A 21673-nucleotide genomic window follows, 5' to 3' on the forward strand; every position below is an offset into this window, starting at 1 on the left:
GCAAGCACTGTCTCATTTTCTCCCGAGGGGACTTGCTTGAGACAGCCAGGCATTCCTCGCAGAAGCTGAAAATGAGAGTGGTTACCATGATCACCATAATGATTGGAAGATGCCATCTCTTGAAACTGCATTGCAATCTGCAGTTTTTAAAAATAAACCACTCACAATTAGTTATGTGGTTGTTGGAAAAAAAAAAATAAAGGCAAGCTGTATCTCAAATAAATATGAAGTTTATTGATCTCCAAGGAAACACTGTCTTCTGTGCTGCCTCATTACAGGAAATGTTTAGATTGGAGCAGACTTGAAAACAAACCTTTGTACAAACAAAAAAAGGATGTATGTGGTCAAAGCATTGTTGGATCTGCCATCTTTGGATTCTGTAATTCAGGTGTTGATTATTCTTGATATGGCAGGAAAATCTTAATCTCTAATTCATAACCTCAAAGTAATTTAATGGAAAATGTTTGTATGACCCAACTGAAGAATTAAAATACAATTTGAACATGGGATGAGAAAAAAGAAATTCAAAGATGTGACACTGACTTCAGTAATTCAATTCAGAGACTTTGTTTTTATTCCTATCATAATATTGAGGAAAGCAATGAGACAGCAAAGCCTCTCCAGCATTCTGGCATGGGAGATGAGTAGAGGCTTTACTGTGCACTTGCCCTTTAGTTTAGGAGATGGGTGAGTATTCATCTGCTATCAGATTGAAGGGGAAGTGTTGTCAATGCAAAACTTCCTCTGCAGGTATTTTCTCCTAATAGTTGCAGCCTTTTACTGGAAGAAGAACATTATTGAATGTTCCCATATAGCTTAGTCACAATATAATTGTTTGTAAAATATCAGTAGGAATGCAAGTTGCTGTAATGGTTTTGTTCCTGAACGGTGCATTGCAATAGGGAAATTTGCATCATTTTAAAAGAATTTTTAAAGAATGTTTTGCATCTACTATGTTCATTCAAAACTGGGCAGTACAAGTGTGCATCTTGATGACTGGGAGAAGTTCCTTCAGTCAGTTTAGACATCCTGATACATCCTTTCTCAGATATGAATTAATTGTATTTTACTTTCTAAACTGGGGACAATAAAAATTCCACATGGACTATTTTTATTAGATTCTAGAGGAGTTTAAAAAAAGCAACCTTAAATTCACTGAGCCAAGCAAAAAAACCCCAAACAACTCATGAGAACAATAGCTTGAGATTCTGGCCTTGCCTTTCATATGCCTGTTTAATCCTAATGGCTGCACAAGTTTCTCTGTATTCCACAATGCAGAATTCATTGGAAGATATGTTTCCTATGTTATAAGTCATTACCATTCATTGTGAAATGTACTTCCTGTGTTATAAGAAATTAAGAAGACCCTGACATTAAAAATCTGTGAATTTGTGAACTGAAAACCTATTGTCATAACCCAGCTCATTTATATCTGCTGGGGATGCTGGACAATGAGAGGAAAAGGAGGAAATCCCACTGGAATACACAGGTGTATGCCAGTGTAACTGAAATCAATTAAACTCCCCTCTGTTGCCTTATGAACTTTGATTTTATCAGCAGAATTGGGCAAGAGTAGCATTTTAGTGGTCTCAAGTGACCTAGTGAAGTTTGAACAGGGCTTTATATACATGTGTACTTTACCATTTATTATCCAAATAGTTGCTGTATTAAAGCATTTGCTGTTTCTATTAAGGCTTTTAGACTGAATGGCTAGACCCAGAGAAACAGAAATCAGTTAATACTTTGTGGAATTAAGAGTTCTTTAAAAGGTTCAGGCACACAAGAGTTTTGCCAGAAAGCAGATGTGATTTGCCCCATGGCACCTCCAGTTGTATTAATCATGTAGTACATTGATATATTAGACCTCTACTGTCTGTTAATTAGACTATAAAGATTGCAGCTCATCCTTCTATAGCATACTCATAAATTCAGGCTCTATTTGTCCAAGGTGTGTAAGAAGTTAATCTTGAACACCCTGTGATTTTCTAATTATGAAATAGGGTGATGGTAGTGTAATGCCAACTAAAAAGATAAGGAGCATTAAATATAACAAAAGGGATTTTGCAACTGGAATACTTTCCAAATACCTAGACAGATTAGGTTCAGTATGGATCAAAAGAACAGGCTTAAGGGTTTAACTGCAGGAGAGTCTCTTTTCCTGAGGGCAGAACTCCTGTAACAGGAGTGTTTTTCATGGTGTGTCTGTTAGCCAAAGGGATTGCAGCTATAACAAATTGAAAAACCTGTGAAAGTTTCCTTCTTAAAATACACAGTTAGCAAGAAAGTGGGTTAAAATAATTTCATGTTTGTGCCATGGAAGCATGAATTATTTCCTGTAATAACTTAAAAATGACATTGTGACTGTTTAGAATGATGAGCCTAATTAGAAAGCAGACGTTTGTGGTGCCCCACTTGATTTGATTGTCAACAATTCTTATGAATCATCCAGGAAAAAGCAGTCAGTTTATCCATGTATATCCATGTAAACACTTCATTCTGAGTGTCTTAAAGCACTCTTCTGATTTATGATTTAGGTTAAAAGAGACAAATCTAGATTTTTTTTAGTGTCTGTGCTTCTTATTTCATGAAAGTTCAGAGATACCAGATAATCCCCAGCAGGAGATCCATCTTCTGCATGCTCAGGTAGCAAAGCTGGGAGATGTGCAGCTGATGCTGCATGCTGAGCATGCAGTCAGTGTGAGAAAGGGAGACCATGCAGTGAAGGGTTCCTCCTTAGACGCTCTCCAAAAGGAATTTCAGGGGACATTTACTGTCCTTTTCTTTAGAGGTGTTGCTTTGCCCTTTTTAACACTCAGAATGATAGATATGTTAAATTTTTAAAATTGTTGCTGTATGCATTCCATGGTGTATTTTAAATACAATGAGAGCTGACATACAGTGTTTTAAAATCAGTGATAAAATCCTGCTGATAAGGAAAGCAAATATCAGATATAATTGTTTTACCAATGTAATTACAGAAAATTATTCTAAGAAACATAATGGAAGAGTGTTGAGGAACTCTAACCTGATTTTTGGAAGTGTACACTTAGTCTGTACATCATAGGTTTCACAATTTCTCCTGAATATTAAAAATTGCTCTATAGTTGAAAAAGATAATCTAGTCAGGATAGTTAATCAGTCAAAGCATTCAGATTTTGAAAGTAAATTTAAGTAAATATAATGGTAAGATAGAATAAATTAATATGTATTTATCTGTCTGTTCAGCTAGCTAGTCCAGAGATATTAACAAAACATTTGATTTCAAAACTATTGTTAGTATAGTTGTAGTATACTATTGTAATATATTATTCCTGTTAGTATCAGGAATTATTTGAATTGATTTTCTTTAATATTTTCTGGTACTATTTCATAGTGTTGAAGTACATTATATACATTTTGAGCTCTTAGACACTCCAAATAATGTATTTATAAGCCTCCAGTATTTTTGTGTTTTAAATACATTGACAATGTGTTTGAGTAATGGTAATGGTTGATACTTAGTATTTCTGCAAATGTGGTCTGTCTAAAAATCATGTAGAAAGCTGTGTAATGTATTTCAAAAAATATTCTCGAGAAACTGTGTTACTTGGGAAGAGTATTTTTGAAAGGGATTCCTTTTGCAGTGGAAGGAGCACCTTAAAGCCACAGGGAGGGAACGCCTGAGAATGATTACTGGGACAAAGAGGTTTAGGTGAAGGCAGAGAGTCCTTTTCAGTGCCCTCCAAAGTAAAATGAATTAATGGAGTGTTAATAATTGATGAATACAGAGGGAGACCCTGTCGGAAAGTTACTATCTAGAGAGTAGGGAGATGCTTGTAACGGGGAGATCTTCTGAATCTAAAAGTGTAATGCACTCAGGGTCTGATTTAGTTGATGTTTTGAGTAAGAAATTATTCACATACTTTTGAAGAAGAGCTTTCCTTGTTATAGTGTGGGAATACAATGCTTTGAAAACCTGCCACGTGGATGCTGAATTACCACACTGGGGTGCTGCAGTCTTCTTTCAGTTCTGATGCAGCTGATCACAGAAGGCTTTCCTTGGGAGCTGAATGAGGATAATGTACAACATTTTAAAAGGAGTACAATGTTTTCAAAATATCATTCTTACTGCAGTCACAGAAATCAGGCAAAAGGATTGCATTTGAAAATAAATTTCAGAAAATAAAACTGTATTTTGATTTGAAAATGGGGAAATATACACAAAGCTTAATATTGCTGATGTAATATAAAAGCTTCTTTCCTGATATAAAATATTTTATTAAAATAAGATGCACAATTTGAAATATAATTTTTCTAATTATTTTCCTTTCATTTTTTTAACAGTTAGTGCCTTTGTGGATTGCTCCCAACTTGTTAACTTTCTCGGGATTTGTCATGATTTTATTTAATTATTTTCTAATATCTTTTTATGACTGGGACTACACTGCCTCAGGTAAATATATTCATGTTGTAATTTTTCAGAATTACTGAACTACTTATACTTCTGAATGTTACAGGGAGGCATCAGACCCTTAAATCTTCCACTTATTCTCTGAATAAGGCTTCTATAGGTGCAGATAGGAGAATCTACCTCACACATAGCATTATAAATTTAAATAATTTTATTGAAAAATCTCATTTAATTTTATCCCTAAAATGGTTTTCAGCATATGCTGCTTGAAGTCTCTGGGAAGATCTCATTACATTTAAAGTTTATTCCAGGGTTTAAATACACAGCCAAAATCAACTTGAATATTCTTCATAACATTTTAATTGGTTTCACATTTCCTAATACCTAAACCAATGCCTGAAGGAGTTAACTTTCTTTTCATTGCTCCACATATTCACACCCCCTATTCAAGACTGCTTCTAGAGAAAAACATAGTTTCTAAGTAAATGTCTCTTCAAATTATGACTTTCGAAATCCAAGTCCATGTTTGCTCCTCATTGAAGACCAAGTCAGAAAGTTTTTGGATCTAATTGTTCCTGAGCATAGGGCATGTTTGCTTTGGGATCCTCAGACCAGCTGTTGGAGCCCACAGAATATAGTAAGAATTTTCCAGGTGATTAATATGTAAAATATAGATGGATAAAAGGCTTTGATTTTCTTTAAACTAGACAATTCAGTGAAGATAACACTTTTATTTCCTGAAACAACTTCATTTAGCTGCCTTTATTTTGTTATGCCTGTGGATAGCTTCAGGAGGTACCCTTTGGTGTGAGTTGTACATTTAGCATAGCAATTCTAGAGGCAGGGATACTTGTTAGCAGTTTTGGTTCAGAAGTTACATTTTCAGGACCAGCTTGTTATATAGTTGTCTGACCTCATTCTTGAACACCTGGTGCTTTTTTATCAATGCAGACCATGTTTACTCAGCCCTGTAATAAAAGAACATCCAGAACAGATCTTTTTAATGGTATGATGTTATCTTGGCACATTCTCAGTAGATATACACGGAACTTGAAGACATTTGAAATGGTGATTAAGGTTGTTAGAGTTGAGACCTGTATGTGTAGTTTGCAAGCTCTTCCTGAGTCCACATGAGAACAGTCCCTATCATTTCTCAGTTGATGGAAAACTTTCATGCAACCTAAAGGGCCTTTGGATATGATATACCATTCCTATACCTAGGATCAGAAATAAGAACCTAATTTCCTGCACAGTTGGTTTTCATGGTACAGTTTGCAGATTTGCAGCTAGGAGTCAGGAATTGTCATCTTTGCTTTCAGAATGGCAAGATGAGGCACTGAGAGAAAGGTAGTCAGGGCACTGCTTTAGGTGCTGGCATCTCCTGGCATCATTCAGGCAAGGACACAGCTCTGTATGCAGAAACTCCCTGTGTTTGGTGCCAAATGACAGAAACCTGAGGGGACTTTACATTTACAGTTGTTTAGTGTTGATGTAGTATTGGGTGATGTTTAAGTTAAATGGAAGTCTCTTTGGAAAAAGGATCAATTTTTTTAAAGGAGCAACAGTAACCTTGGATTAATGCTGTCAGCAGAGCAAGAACAGAACTCTGGGCTCTGTCCAATTCAACTATCTTTTCCTTTTTCTCATGGGAAAAAAAAAAAAAAGGGGTGCTAGTATTTCTGCTAGCCTAAGGACAAAAACTTCCTGTTCAGATCTGTGTGGTAAGAGTACTATACAAAGCCCAGACTGGTAGTGACAATAATGCTTGAAAACTTATTTTATTCTATATATTATATGAACATGAACTAATTTTTCAATGGATAGTCTTTCCCTGAGAATATTTTTACCTAGTGAGTATTTTTGCCTAGTTTCTATCATTGTTTTGTGCAATACTAGAGTAATTTCAGGACAAAATAACCTCTCTATTACCTTTTGTCCTTTACGGTGGAAACACATTCAAGCCTGCTGAGTGCTTCTTTGATAGAGCTCAGCAGTGCCTGAAGGTCAGACTCAAATATTTCGATCTGTTTGATGCAGTGTGTTAATCAGTGGCAGCTAGTTTGTATCTGTGTGCATATCTTGGTGGATTTCTTTGATGTTGACCCCTGTTACACTGGCTCACCACCCCATTTTTTTTTCAGGTACCAGCCCTGGACTTGTTCCCACATGGGTGTGGCTGTTCAGTGCTTTTACCACCTTTTGTGCTTATGCTTTAGGTAATGTACAGTGAAATAATTTGCATGTCTGACATTTTCATGTAATTTTACCTTCAAATTTACTATTGATGATTCTGAGATAAAGAGGCATTGTGGATAAATTACTGACTTCTTTCCAAAACAAGGCGTCGGCGTCTTAGATTAAAACAAAACAAAACAAACAACAAAACCAAAAAAACCCCAAAAAACCCCCAAACCACAACACAAAAAAATGGTTTATCAGAAACTTAAACCCAAAACAGCATGTAAAGTAACATATTAGAGGCTCTATTACAGTAACTCTTATCCTTCTTGAATGTTCAAATTATTTTAAAGGAACAATGGAAATCATTATATAGCAGCAGTCTGGTTCCAATCCCCCTGCCATCACAGGGACACCTTCCACTAGATCAGGTTGCCCAGAGCCCCGTCCAACCTGGCCTTGAGCACTTCCAGGGATGGAACATTCCCAACTTCTCCAGGCATCCCAATCCAGTGCCTCACCATCCTCACTGTAGAGATTTTCTTGCTAGCACCTAATCTAAACCTACCTTCTTTCTGTGGACCCATTCCCCCTTGTCCTATGCCTACATGCCCTTGGCAAAAGTCCCTCTCCAGCTCTTCTGTATCCCCTTTAGGTACTGGAAGGCTGCTCTAAGGACTACCTGGAGCTTTCTCTTCTCCAGGCTGAACAACCCCAACTCTCTCAGCCTCCTTCACAGGAGAGTCACTGCTGTTTGGTTTCATAAAAATCTTTGTCCCTTGATGGTGATGAGAAGCTCAGACATCAGAATTAGCAGAGGGTGCTTTCAAAAAAATAGGAAAAATAAAAGACAAAGGAGAAAAAAGGAAATTGTTAGGCACTTCAGTGCTTAAAGTGTGTGTCAGGAGAGGTGATGATGACAGATATGATGACAGGCCTCAGCTTCTTATGGAAATAAGTATATATTTTTTCTTTCCTCTTGCTGTTTTTCTCCCATAACACCTACACCTCACTTTCATATTCCATTTTTACTACTTCATTCTGTGCCATGAGTGTATTTTTAGGTACACTGCACGTTGCTGTGCAGTGGTGTGAAGACAGACCTGAAATGATGCTGACCTGGGAGTGAGATCCACGTTAGTGTGGCTTTTTTGCTTTCTCTTCCAAAGCTCTCATGTTCCAAACTAGACTTTCCACAGCATGGTGCAACAGAATTCTTTTTTGGGGAGACTAAAGGTAGTATATTTAGAGGACTGCACAGTTCTGTGTAATAAGGGCCCAGGAAGGCTGGATACATTTAAAGAAGGAAATCTTATAGGCGCAGGAGCAGGTTATCTCTAGATGATGAAGGATGAACCATCAGGGAAGAAGACTGGCCTGGTTGAATAGAGGGCTTTCACTGGAATTTGGGGAGAAAAAAAAAGAGTTTATAAACTTGGGAAATAGGGGCAGACAATAAAGAAGAGTACAAGGATGTCATCGGGTCTTGTAGAGAGAAAACTGGATTGGTCAAGGCTCAGCTAGAACTCCATGTTGTCACCACTGTGAAAGATAATACAAAATCGGAAGGAGGATCTGGGGAACTACAGGCCTGTCAGCCTGACCTCAGTGTCTGGGAAAGTTATGGAGCAGATCATCTTTAATGTTATTATGCAGCACATGCAGGACAGGGGATCAGACCTGTTTAATATCTTTATCAATAATTTGGATGAGGGGATTGAGTCCACCCTTATTGAGTTTGCAGATGACATCAAGTTGGGTGGGAGTGTTGATCTGCTGGAGGGCAGGGAGGCTCTGCATGGGGATCTGGACAGGCTGGATCAATGGGCTGAGGCCAGTGGTGTGAGGTTCTACAAGGCCAAAGGCCAGGTCCTGCACCTGGGTCACAACAACCCCAGGCAGTGCCACAGGCTAGGGGCTGGCTCAGTGGGAGAGGTCATGGGGGTGGTGGTTGACCATGGCTGAAATGCCAATGGCATCCTGGCCCGTATCAGAAAGAGTGTGGCCAGCAGGACCAGGGCAGTGATCATCCCTCTGTGCTCAGCACTGGTGAGGCCACACTTTGAATCCTGTGTTCAGTTCTCGGCTCCTCACTACAAGAAGGACATTGAGGTGCTGGGACATGTGCAGAGAAGGGCAACAGAGATGGTGAAGGGTCTGGAGCACAAATCTTATGAGGAGCAGCTGAAGGAGCTGGGGATATTAAGTCTGGAGAAAAGGAGGCTCAGGGATGGCCTTATTGCTCTCTACAACCACCTGAAAGGAAGCTGTAGCAAGGTGGGGTAGGTCTCTTCTCCCAGACAACAATCAATAGGACAAAAGGAAATAACCTCAAGCTATGCCAGGGGAGGTTCCTGTGTGACATCAGGAAGAAATCTTGCTCTGAAGGGGTGGTTAAGGCTTGGAATGGGCTTCCCAGGAAAGTGGTGGGATCTCCAACCCTGGAAAGTGTTCAAGAAACTACTGGACATGGCATTATTATTTAGTTGTCACGGTGGTGTTCAGTCGGCATTGTACATACCTTGGCATTTCTATTAAGTTGGTGAGATCTTGTGCCAAAATCTTTTTGTCCAGAATTTCTTTGTATTTGTACTATAAAAAGGAATGGGACAACAATCCCTTGAAGGTGGCTACTACTCAGATTTCTCTAGCAGCTCTCTGTACTCAGAAGCAGTGATTTCTTTTGTGAAAACCATTTTTTATGTCATTGTATGGAATTTAATGAAGTGACTATTCCTTCATGAATTGGAATTACATCTTGGAACTGTTACTGTGTGGCACCCCAGAAGGCTCATGGGAAGTTCAGCTTCTGAGATTTTTAATGTAGAGGTTTTTTCCAGTGAAGCTTGTAGTTCCTAAAACTTAGAAGACAAGGAATATGATGTTGACAGTCAAAGCTATAATGAACTAATATATATGTAGATTTTTATGTCTGCTGTCCAAGCCACTTCATGAAATATTTAGTCGGAGATTTAATTTTGCATGGCCAAAGTTTTCCCTCTGGAAGACTGCAAAGAACCATAATAACTAACTAAATATGCAACTGTAATCTTTCTCAGCTTATTTTAATGACACAGTTACTCTCTCCAAATTCCCTAACATGCTGCTCTCCATCCCTCCTGCTTTTTTAAGGTGGTTTGGTATCATTTCCTTTCTGTGAAATTGAGTGCTTTTTGCTGTTACTTTGAATTCCACTCTTCAAAAGTTATATACACTTTATAAAATGGAGTATTTATGAATCTTTTTGAAACAAAATAATAATATAAGAATTCTAAAGCAATGGAAGTGTGAGACAGTGCATGTTAACCAATGAAAACACACAATTATTGGCATGAATGATTTCAAACTGAAACCTAAACCAGAAAATATTTTCAGTCTTTTAAAAAGCTAATGAAACTACATGGAAAATATGGTTAAGGATTTCTGAAAATCCAGTTTGATGTATGTGTCATATAGTTCCTGTATTTTTTTCCATAACCAGTATAATTAAAGTACTGTATTTTAGGACAATATTATAAGCTTCTTTTTAGAAAAACCAAGTACTTACAAAATGAAAACCACTTTTCACTGTGAGGTACATATTTTAGTATCTATATACTTATGTGACAAATGTAAAATTTATAAACAGACAAATGTTCTAAATTCTTATTTTTAAATAGTAACACCTGTGTAACTGAATCCTGTCTGATTTTGAATAGGTGTTCTTGGAATATAAAACACCACAAACTCTTTAGGATTGCTTCTACCTTTATTTGCTGGTTAGGTTTCAGAGATATTGTCCAATGGATGGAAGAATTTCTAATTTTATTGCAAAACCTTTAAAGTAACCTCAAGCTTATACAGTTTTCTTTCCACATGTTTCAGTAAGATGCTGAAAATTCAATGGAAATGTTAATAAAGAATGAGTCTCTAGAAGGAGGCTAGCTATATTTGAAATCCTCTATGAGATATTTAAGTTTTAGAGTTTTGAGAACTGTCCCAAGAGATTTGTGTTTGAGCAGAGGATATATCACAGCTGTTTACATATTACAATAGAGATATAGTCTAAAATCTGTACAAAATGAAATCCCATCTTTTCCTGGTTTAGGTCCCTGAAGTATATTTACATTAAACAAAACTCACAGTACTGCCAAATAATCCAGAGAAGTAAGTAGCATATGATCTACAGCAGCTGTGGTGTCTTTGGTCTCACTCTGTTGAGTTGTGTTCCTTGTCAGTTTTGGGTTATTAATGCTATCAATAGCTAATAATTGTTATCCATAGCACCTTCCAAGTAATATAAAAAAGAAAAGCATCTCAATTTTATTTTGACATTGAAGACAAAACCAAGTAATCTGTAGGGTTTGTTCTGTGTATTTTTTCCTAACAGGTTCATCCTGCATGTTTATCCTTAACTTTAAGAGGAAAATAGTTCTATTTTTCACCTGCACAGTCTCAGAAAAGAGAGTAAGGGTATTAGTATCTGACATTACAACCAAGAAACATTACAGCTGCTGGACCACCTTTCTCCTCCCTGTGTTCACCATCCCTCCCTTGTGCCATCTCCCTTGCATTTTGTACCATTCACAGTACAAATTCAGTGACCCAGAAGAAAACATAATGTTTGCTGTCTTTCCACCAGCTGAACAGGCTGCAGGTTGCCCTGCTCAACAGCAGTGAACTATCACATCAACTCAAACCACATTGTCCAACTACATCTTTGGAGTAAGTTCCTGTACAGTGCTGGATCATTTTTTAAGCACTCAAGTACTAAAAGTGATCAACATGTAATGCGCCTTAACTATAATGCATTCTTAGAATCGTATAATGGTACATGTTGGAAAAGACCTTTAAGGTCGTCAAGTCCAACCATTAACCCAGCAATGCCAAGTCCACCACTAAACCACATCCCCAGGTGCCACAACTGCACACCTTTTAAATACCTCCAGCAGTGGTGATGCCACCACTTACCTGAGCAGCCTCTTCCAATGCTTGACAAGCATCTTTGTGTAGAAATTTTTCCTAATGTCCAATGTAACCTCCCCTGGTGTGGCATGGGACCGTTTCTTCTTGTACCTGGGAGAAGAGACCGATCCCCATCTCACTAAAACCTCCTTCCAGGTGGTTGTGGAGAGTGATAAGGTCACTCCTGAGCCTCCTTTTCTCCAGGCTAAACCACCCCAGCTCTCTCAGACACTCCTCTCACATTTATGCTCCAGACCCTTCACCAGCTCTGTTACCATTCTCTGGGCACACCCCAGCACCTCAATGTCCTTCTTGTAGTGAGTGGCCCAGAACTGAACACAGAATTAAAGATGTGACCCCACCAGTGCTGAGTGCAGGGGGACAATCACTGCCCTGGTCCTGCTGGCCACACTCTTTCTGATACAGGCCAGGATGCCATTGGCCTTTTTGGCCATCTGAACACTGTGTGAAATCTGAATCTTGTGTGAAAACTGAAAGCACTTTAAAATATATGTAGGCACAAATAGAAATAAATTTTGTGAAATTTGCTCCTTTATACTGACATGTAACTGTTAGTCATTGAGGTATTGAGCATCAAGGAACTTAAATGCCTTAGTGAATCCACTCCACAACAGGTCTGAAGGCTCAGAGGGTCCACAGCACCAATGGATGGGCAAGAAGCTCTATGGACACTTTTCAGCACTTGAAACTAATTGCAGGGACTGATGTAAAAATGTTTCAAGACCACTGGGGGCAAGTAATTATGAGTCTCTTTCTAAAACTCATGAGGAAGGTAGCATTCCTTTTCAGAGCTGAGGTAAGGACAGAAAAATTACTTAATATCTGAGCAGTTCTAACCCGTTGGTATTGAGGGGGCTGTTGTGCTTCAGTTTGCTGTCATCAGTGTAATTTTCCTGTGTGTTCTATATGGCAGTAGTGAATTGTATGTGAAGAAAGCTACTGCTTTTGTTGTGCTCTAATTCTTTGTTTCTTTTCTTTTCTCAATCCTTCTAGACTCCATAGATGGGAAACATGCTCGAAGGACTCAGTCCAGTACTCCTCTGGGAGAACTATTTGACCATGGGCTGGACAGCTGGGCTACCTCCATTTTTGTGCTTTCTTTTTTTTCTGTCTGTTCCCGTGACAATGGGAAGACTGGAGTTTCTGTATATACAATGTATATATACTTAAGCATTGTCTTGTTTAACTTCATGTGTTCACACTGGGAGAAATATAACACAGGAGTTCTTTTTCTTCCTTGGGGATATGATATAAGCCAAGTGGTAAGTATTTATCATCCCTGTTTTGGTTTTTTAACTATGTAATTGTTTTCATAATATTAAAGCAATAGAAAAATAGAGTTCAAGGCAAATATATTTGGCTGAGATATTGAAATATGTGAAATTGCAAAACCCTAGAAGTAATTCAGAAATATTTTCTGCATTTGCAATAAAGGGCTGCTCTTGAGCAAATTGTCAGCATCAGTGATTCATTGCTGTGCAGGAGAAAAAGGCTTGCAGCAAGCCTAGCAGCCAGACAGTGCCCATGAGAATGTCATTTAACTGCATTTGATTTGTGGTATTAACAAAAATTACTATGCTATCTGAAGCCACAAGCTATTTTCCCCCAATATCAGATTGTGAGGCACGATGTGAATTAGTCCAAGTAGTATCTATTAACAGTAATTACACAGTTATACACTACCAGACCATCTCAATTCTACTCCATTTTACAACAAATGTGGTAATGGAAATAATATTGTACCTATGCAGAGAGCAGTAATTGTTGTCAAGTGAGTTCTGCTTGGAAAAATCAGTCAGTCATCATGGATGTCAAAAAGTCCTAGACATTCAGTAAGGTAAATTACTTATCAGCCCACAGTCAGCAGCAGCTGAGTTCTTGTCTGGTTTTCAGCCCTGTGGACGTCTTTAGAAAACATGCCCAGGGCACCACAGTGAATGGTGTCCTCAGTGCACAGATGAGTAGCAGCATTAACCAGCTTAGTGCACTTCCAAGGGCCCAGCACTGGTCTGGTGTGGGCTGGCTTATCTGTGTCTCAGATAGCCAAGGTCTTGCAGCCTGAAGAGCACAGTCGGTCTTCTGAGCTTCCTGTTACAGGCACGGGATGAAAGGTGCAGCCAAATAATTGAGAAGAAGTTTGACAAATACTCAAATATGTGTTTTAATGGAAATACAGTATTCAAATTAATGGCTGCAGATGTAATGCTGTAAACATAATCAGAATCCAGTGGTTTGAGAACAACTCAGAGATGGTGGTCCAGCTGTGGTGCATCTGTGTTGTCCCCTAGTAAATAGGTTTTGGGAGAAGAAGTTGGCTCAGGACTAAGACATTAGGCAGCCAGCTGGTCTGCAAGTTTCAGCTGTGTCTGTGTAAGGCTTCCCCATGAAGTTCTTCCTGCAGGAGAGGAATAGTTATGTTCAAGCCTATTTCACTTGCTGCTCAGATGACCACTGTACATGTGAATGTTTAGAAAGCTCTGCTGGTCACTGCAGCATCCAAACTGTATTAGTGGTTAAATCTGGGAATGGGTATCAACTGGCAGAGCAGTATTGCTAACTCTGTCACTGCCTGTTAGTGACCTGTGCCTGTGGCCCTGTTTTTAATATTTCCCTGCCTGACAGATTTGTGGTGAGGCTGAATATCAGTAAAGTTTGTAAACTGCTTTGATTAACTGGGATGCAAGGTGCTAACAAGTGCTATTTCCTGTTCCCCTCTGATGCTGAACTGCTGTCCTGCTCACTTGCTTTTTAGTGCCTTCTGTGATGACTCGATTACAGTCAAAGTGATAAGCTTGTAAATGTGAGGATTTTTTGATGCTCTTTAGCACAGTCATCAGCAGGGGTAGAAGACTGTACTATTGAAATCTCTGTATGTCAGTTTTCCCATCTGTAAAAAAAAAATTCAAAAAATGCTGTAATTGCCTATGAACAAAGAGAAGGCAGGATTTGTAGCTCAATGTGGTATTTTTTTCATTAGTCCAAAATACACTACATGTACACCAAAAAGTACATAATATATTTTTTCCCCAGTTCTACTGATTAGTCTAGTAAAAGATCTTAATTCCCCTAAATATTTGTTCTTGTTTTGTAAACCCGTTTAGCAAATTTATATTATATGTGCACTATTAAAGATAGCTCTTCATCTCCAGTAACATAGAGGATACTGGGGACAATAGCAAATGGCTGATGATGAGTAAGAAAGGTTGTTTCCCTTGCTGTTTTTTTTCCCCATTGCTTCTCTGCCAGCTATTCCCACAGTCACATTTAGAAGTAAGGAGTGTGAAAGCACTCTCTAGCTGCTTCCAGACTGATTCACAATGTTTAGTTCAGAATTTCCTCCATGGCATTCTTAGCTGGATTGCTGCAGGAATTTTCCTCTCTGTCCTGTCTTCAGTAATTTCACCTACAACTTAATGCTGTTGCACTGGCATGTCAGACACTCAGGTGGTCATGTCCCCTGTTTCTGCTTTTAAACTTGTTGGTAGCCAGGAACTTTGGGCTTTGTTATTGCCACAGAACTCAAGAAAACCAGTATCTACTGTCAGCGTGCAAAGAGAGGGCTGATGACCTTAGTGAGCACTTAACTGGCTTGTGGCTCCCGGGACACTGCTGCTGAGTCAGCTCTGCTGCACAGAAACACAGCCTGCTCACGGGCTTTGCCTCAGCTGTGCTACAGAAAGAGCTGCTGTTCCTCATGAAAAACACCTTGTTATAGACAGGGAAATTGTGGGAATTATGTACATCACGTTTTTCTGTGACTTGATGACTCATCAGAACTGGTAACCCAATTATGCTAGCTGGGCTGTAATTGGCACTCCAATTAGCTTTGATTACAGCAGACAATCATTTGCAGGAAGCTGTGGTTTGTAAACTTGAAAAATGGCTGTAATGTGTCTGAGAGATGCTTGGTCAGAGGATCATTATGTTTGTGGATCCAGAATCAAGGTGGCAGCAAATGCAGCAGGGAAAGCGATTCCTGTCTCTCCTCTCTCCTGCACAAGGATCTATCCTGTGCTGATTCCCGAGTAGGAGAAAAAGGTGCAGGGAGAGGAGCCTCTATATCATAGCATCTAGACAATTTTCATACACTTTTGAGTAAGCACACCTGTTGGAAACCCCAAAAGGCTGAAGAAAAGGCAAAAAAATAAACCTCTGCTATGATCTGTGAGAAATTCCCTTAGATACAGCTTGTGAAAATGAAGACTTTTCTTTTTGTCCAAGACAAACCAAAGACAGCTAATATCTGCAAATTAAGTTCCTTGGAAAACAAACAAACAAAAAAAAAAGACAATGCTATCCTGAGAAATTAAAATTTCTGGCTTCTTGCCATATGTTAATTTTCACTGACATCATCTTGTTTTGTTTTAAAAAAAGATCTGTTTTCTTTCTGAAGAATTTAATATTACCCTAATGAAATACTTGCCTAATCCTGCTGTTGCTTTTCATAAGCCACTGCAGTTGAGTTCATAGCAGGGGAACAAATTTTTCCTTAATGTGATATAATGATACCTCTGCTCCATTGGTGCTGCCTTAAGTGTAACAGGAGATATCTTTTATATTCTTAATTAAAACTTTAAAAGTGAAGAGCTGTGTGAGAGCTGCTGTGACCCAGACAATTCCACTCTCCTTCCTCTCCATCTCCTCAGCCAGAGGGGCAAGACAAACCAAAGAAAGCAGCACAAGCAGCAAAATCCCAAAGGCAACAGGCAGCTCTCTCTGGCCCAGCCCTGGCCCTGCAAGGAGAGGATGACCAGAAATCCCACATACAGAGAGAGTTGTGCCTGAAGGGATTGGTGCTTGGACTGTGAGCCACAGGGTTTCGGTCTAAGATGCTTTCCCAGCTGCTTCTGCCTGATGGCTTTGGACAGCACCACCTAGAGCCTCTGGGAGAACCCTCTGCCTGCCTTGGAACTCTGAATAAATGGAAGTACACAATGCCCTTAGCAACAGAAACATTGTAGGACTTCCTGTTCTCCTTCCTTTCAGTCAAAGATGGGGAAGGTTTCTTTCATGGATGCCATATACCATGTTTTCTTTGACAAGTTTAGTTTACAAAACCCATGCTGAAATATATTCCATATGACTTTTTCCAGAGATGTACTGTGGCAGAAAGTGTTTCAGGAGCTAGCAGAGAAATCCCAAACAATGCAAGTGCACATCACATCTTGAAAAAATTTCTACCTCCTCTGGGGGGCAAATTAAAAAGCAAAATAAAGGTGCAAATATGTTGTTCTTTGGTTGCATTATCAGGATTCACAATTTAATTTCAGTTGAAAGGATATTCACTTTCAGAGCTTTTCTAATTTGAAGTGTCTGTGGAAAGCATAGCCTTTCTTTTGAAGAAAAAGTATTATTACTTAGTTTTGAAGTTGGAGCACAATGGAACTGTTGAAGTAAGAGAGTGATAGCAGTGAGGAAGCAGTGCTGGCCAGACCATGGTGTTTGCTTCAAGCTGCCTCCAGACATGGCTGGAAACTGATCTCAATACTCAGTTGTCTGAGAGAAGCCCCATGGTGTATCCATGTGAAATCTGAACAGAAGAACCTGCTGTGCACAGGCTTTTTCTACAGCAGACTGCTTCATTCTTAACCACTTGACTATGATTCCCCACAAACCTTTCTTGATTAATTAATCTTCCATGTGCCTTTAGTTATTTGTCTGCAATGTCTTAATGCAAAGACATATTTTAGGTAAAATTTTTGAAAGTCTAAGATTTGCAACCTTCAATTATTTATTGAAAGAAAAAAAACTGAGAAAAAAATAAAGTGGAAAAATTGTGCATCACATTAAAGCTAACTCCTATGGAAATAGCTTGTAGGAAATCATTCTTACTCTTTTAGGCAAGTGTCACATTCATTATCAGAAGAATGAAATAGCCTTGTATTTTAAATGACTTTGCTTTCTAGATATTTATTTTGAGCATTGTGCTAATGGAAAATATTTCAACACATGAGCAATTAATACTATAGCAATATGCTAGTGAAATTGAATATGACAATAAAATTAATGCCAGGTTTTTGTGGAATCATAAAGAATTTTAAAGCATATTCATGATTTTTTAGAAGATGACATGATATTAGAATTTTTATTTCATCGTGTAGAATATCACACAGCAAACTAAATGTGCCTGTGTGTAAAACAGAAATGGTAAATTGATGGTAAGAAAATAAATGTATGTACATGCACAATCTAAAATATTGTGGTCACAAAACTCATACCTGAAATTGTGAAAAGACATGAAAGTGATGGTGATTTAAAAATATCAAGAATTTTAGAGAACAGGTAAGAGGCTAAAAGGTAGAAGACTTTGAGGGGTTATACTGCCTTATGTATATATAGAATTTTCCCAATGCCATATCAAATAATTATTCTGATTTTACACAGGAACAAATGTGACTATATTGCTGTTATTTACAAAATGGTGTCAAGATAGGGAGCTCCTGCTCAGAATCCAGCTGTCCTGCTGTCAGCTATATCAGAGAGCCTATAAATCAACATCTTGTATTTCCGTATCTTTTCCATCATAAGTATTCCTCATCCTCACGGAGAAGGTCTTGGAAAGCCAAAAGCCAAAAATATTCCTGGTCAGATGCTGGTGAGAATTGGAATCCAAAATTGTACCCATCTACATCACTTTGCTATATAGTTTTCAGTTGTGTTTTTGTGGTGGGTGGATGCCAGACAAAAAGCTGCTCTATCACTCCCCTCTGCAACTGGACAGGGAGGGAAAATATAATGAAAGGCTCATGAGATGATAGAAGGATCACTCACAAATTGCTATCATGGGCAAAACAGACTCATCTCAGGGATATTAACTGAATTTCTTACGAATCAAAATCAAAGCAGGATAATAAGAAGTAAGACAAATCTTAAAAACACCTTTCCCCTACCTCTCCCATCTTCCTGGGTTCTACCTCCACTCCCCCAATGGCACAGGGAGACAGGGAATGGGGGTCAATTCATTACAGGTTGTTTCTGTCACTGTTCAGGGAGAAGAGTCCTCCCCCTGCTCCAGAGTGGGTTCCTCCCATGGGAGACAGTTCTTCCAGTGTGAGTCCATCCCATGGGCTACAGTTCTTCATGAACTCCTGCACCATGGAAACTTTTCCATGGGGTGCAGTCATTCAGGCACAGCCTGCTCCAGTGTGGGTCCCCCAGAAAACCTGCTCCAGCATGGGCTCCTCTCTCCAGGGGTCTGCAGATCCCTGCCAGGTGCCTGCTCCAGCAAGGGCCTCCTGCAGGTTCACAGCTTCCTCTCAGGCATCCACCTGCTCCGTGGGGGATTACAGGTGGATCTCTGCACCCCCTGGACATCCATGGGCTGCAGGGGCACAGCTGCATCACCATGGGCTGCACCATGGGCTGCAGGGGAACCTCAGCTCCAATGCCTGGAGCACCTCCTGTTCCTTCTCCACTGACCTTGTGTGCAGGGCTGTTCCTCTCACGTATTCTCACTCCTCTCTTCTCTGGCATCAATTACAGCTGCACAATATGGGGGTTTTTTTCCCTTTTAAAATATGCTGTCCCAGAGGCATTGTCACCATTTCTGGTTGGTGCAGCCTTGGCCACTGGTAGGTCCATCCTGGAGCTGTCTGCCATTGGCTCTGCTGGACATGGGAAAAGCTTCTAGCAGCTTCTCACAGAAGCCATCCTTGTAGTCCCCCTGCTACCAAAAACTGGCCACACAACCCAAATACAGTTATTTAACTTGGACTTCTCATTTTACAAAAGGCTGCAATTATTTTTACTTGCTAGAGACTACATTTATATCTGAAAATAAAAAAGCTGGCTTATGGTAGAGAGATAGGTAAAAAACTTGGCCATCTTTTCTTAGAGTAAAATTATTCAGCTGAACTTGGGAACATTGCTTTACTTTTTTTTTTCTCCACCAGCAGTGCCTTTATAAGAGTTTATACAGCTGACTAACAGACTTAGGCTTTGCTGTTAATTTTGACAATCCTCAATTTTTTGCCAGTATAGCTTAGATCAAGGGACACAGCCATTTCCTCATCCTTCAGGCTTTTTAAAGGAGGTCTGCTTTCTAAAGCTGGAGACTGCTTCAGTGTAAAATGATGAGTCCTTAAAAAACAATAATCCAAAATTTTGAAGACAAGGAGTGGGGTTTTTTCATATGCTACATCTGTTAAGAGGCAATGTCGATCTGGGAGTCTTGCATCACCAAATCCCAGGGCAGGGCATTCCCTGTGAGAGCCCATTGCATCCACACCCCTGTTCCTAGACATGCACTGACATCTGACAGTGATGCTCATGACTGTCCTGCCAAAAGTACTGACTGTAACAATGGTTAATACTAAAGTTCCTCTTTTATCACTTGCCAAAATGTCTGTTCAGGATTCAATGTGTGAGAGTAAATTCAAGCGCCATCAAAGCCAGTTGGAATTTTGCCATCAACTTTGATGGGGTCAGGATTCCATCCATCATGTCTTATGGGTAATGTAATACAATTTCTTCAGGAAGCCAAATGTTAGCTCTGATGCAGTGGATTGCAAAACCCATTATATGTCCTTAACTTAGACCAAAATTTGACTCACTGTCTTCAGTGGCTCAAGACATAGTGGCACTCACTAGTGCCTGCTCCTCCTTGCTGCAGATCTGTTGTGCTGCTTGCTCTTGCAAAGGCAACTCAAAACACCCAGTTCCACAATGCAAAATGCAAGCAAAGCCTCATAAAGACCTACATACTGACAGGGCAAGAATCCTGATTTCAGATAGAGAGAAGTAAGTGAAACCAAATGTAGTATTATCTACGTGTAATAGAAGTTTAAGCAACATCAGCATTCTGCTCTTAATCTGTGATCTTAAAAAGCCTGGTAATTAACAAAGAGATTTTCAGTGTATCTTTGAGTTAAAATTTAATAGGAGACTAGAAATGTGCTTGTTGAAGTTCAAATGGAGAAAACACATAATATAGAAAAAAAAAAAAGAGCATTAAAAAACCTAAATAAGAAATAGTAAAATCTATAAAACAAGTAAAGCTGGAAACAATTTTTTCATCTCAGAGTAAGAAGCTGCATTGAGAAGAAAATATAAAGGTTACTGAATGTTACATGGGAATAAATAGATGAATATGCAGTTTTCTAAATGGTATTGTAATTAACATTGTCATTTCATTTAGAGCTAGTGTAGCATGAAACATACAGCCCCTTATGGGTCCTATGGCAAAACAAAACAGCTGAGAATAAAGCAGGCTGGAGAAAGAGAAGGGCAGCAGTCCCTCTAGCTGGGTGCTGGTGGTCTTGTGTATGTGTCCTTTCCCTCCTAATGACATCTACGTGATTGTTTTTGTGTCCTGTAATGGTGTTATCTGTCAAAGAAAAATCAGGGAAGACTTAATCTCCTTCCCGTTCTTTTTATTTCTTCACATTTAATTGAATGTTTTTATTATTTTTTATTATTGTTTCATGTGGGCTTAAGATTTTTCTCCCCCTTTCTCAGTTATTTTGATATAATCAGTTCAAGGGGCAGAGCTGCAAAAATAACCACATTGCCAATTGTGAAGTCTGTATCCAAAAACAGGGAAGTGCACGTGCACTGGGGAGACCTGGCAATAGAAGTGGATTTAGGTATTTTGAAAAGGTAAGTCAGTAATACTTATCACATACAAACAGATGCAGACATTACCAGGGAAGGTGCTTGTTTACCATATTTCATAAATTTTAAATAATTCTCTTCGTGACCCTGCAAGTTACTTCACTGCTTAGAAGTAATTGTTTTGCCATGGCAGCAGAAGGTAAAGTAGTGGCAGGAGGTAACTAACAGATTTTTTTTTAGCTTTTGCATTTGTATTAAGATGATAAGTGAAATTCTCTACCTTTAGATGTAAAGGATTGAAAATCAGTTGTCTTTTTTTCTGTAGGTGTTAATAGCAGCATATCTGCTCACTGGTACTGTTGGTGTGGAGGTCTGGCAGAAGCCTTTGCTGTTTGGTTATTATATTACAGATGTATTAGTTATCCTGCTTATAGGTAAGTGTCCAGATCTATGCAAAAGTGTACTGCTTTTTAATAATTTTGATTTGATATTTTTTATACTTCTGTCTTTTTCTTGGTTTTACTTTTGTAAGTGTTGGCTAGTCCAAAAATACATGAATAGAGATAATTAAAAGGGTTAATACTGGAA

The 21673-nt window shown here is 39.0% G+C and overlaps 1 protein-coding gene across 1 annotated transcript in view; it reads left to right on the top strand.

The window, feature by feature from the left end:
• LOC120499333 (ethanolaminephosphotransferase 1-like) overlaps window positions 1-21673 on the top strand; it is a 55173-nt gene that overhangs the window by 13417 nt on the left and 20083 nt on the right. The window contains exons 3-6 of the mRNA XM_039703052.1: window positions 4324-4432; window positions 6532-6606; window positions 12527-12795; window positions 21411-21519. Coding sequence (XP_039558986.1) covers window positions 4324-4432; window positions 6532-6606; window positions 12527-12795; window positions 21411-21519 — 562 coding nt within the window. The remainder of the gene's footprint in view (window positions 1-4323; window positions 4433-6531; window positions 6607-12526; window positions 12796-21410; window positions 21520-21673) is intronic.

The sequence above is a fragment of the Passer montanus genome, unplaced genomic scaffold, assembly GCF_014805655.1.
Source record: "Passer montanus isolate IOZ18808 unplaced genomic scaffold, ASM1480565v1 scaffold16, whole genome shotgun sequence".
NCBI classification, from domain to species: Eukaryota; Metazoa; Chordata; class Aves; order Passeriformes; family Passeridae; genus Passer; species Passer montanus.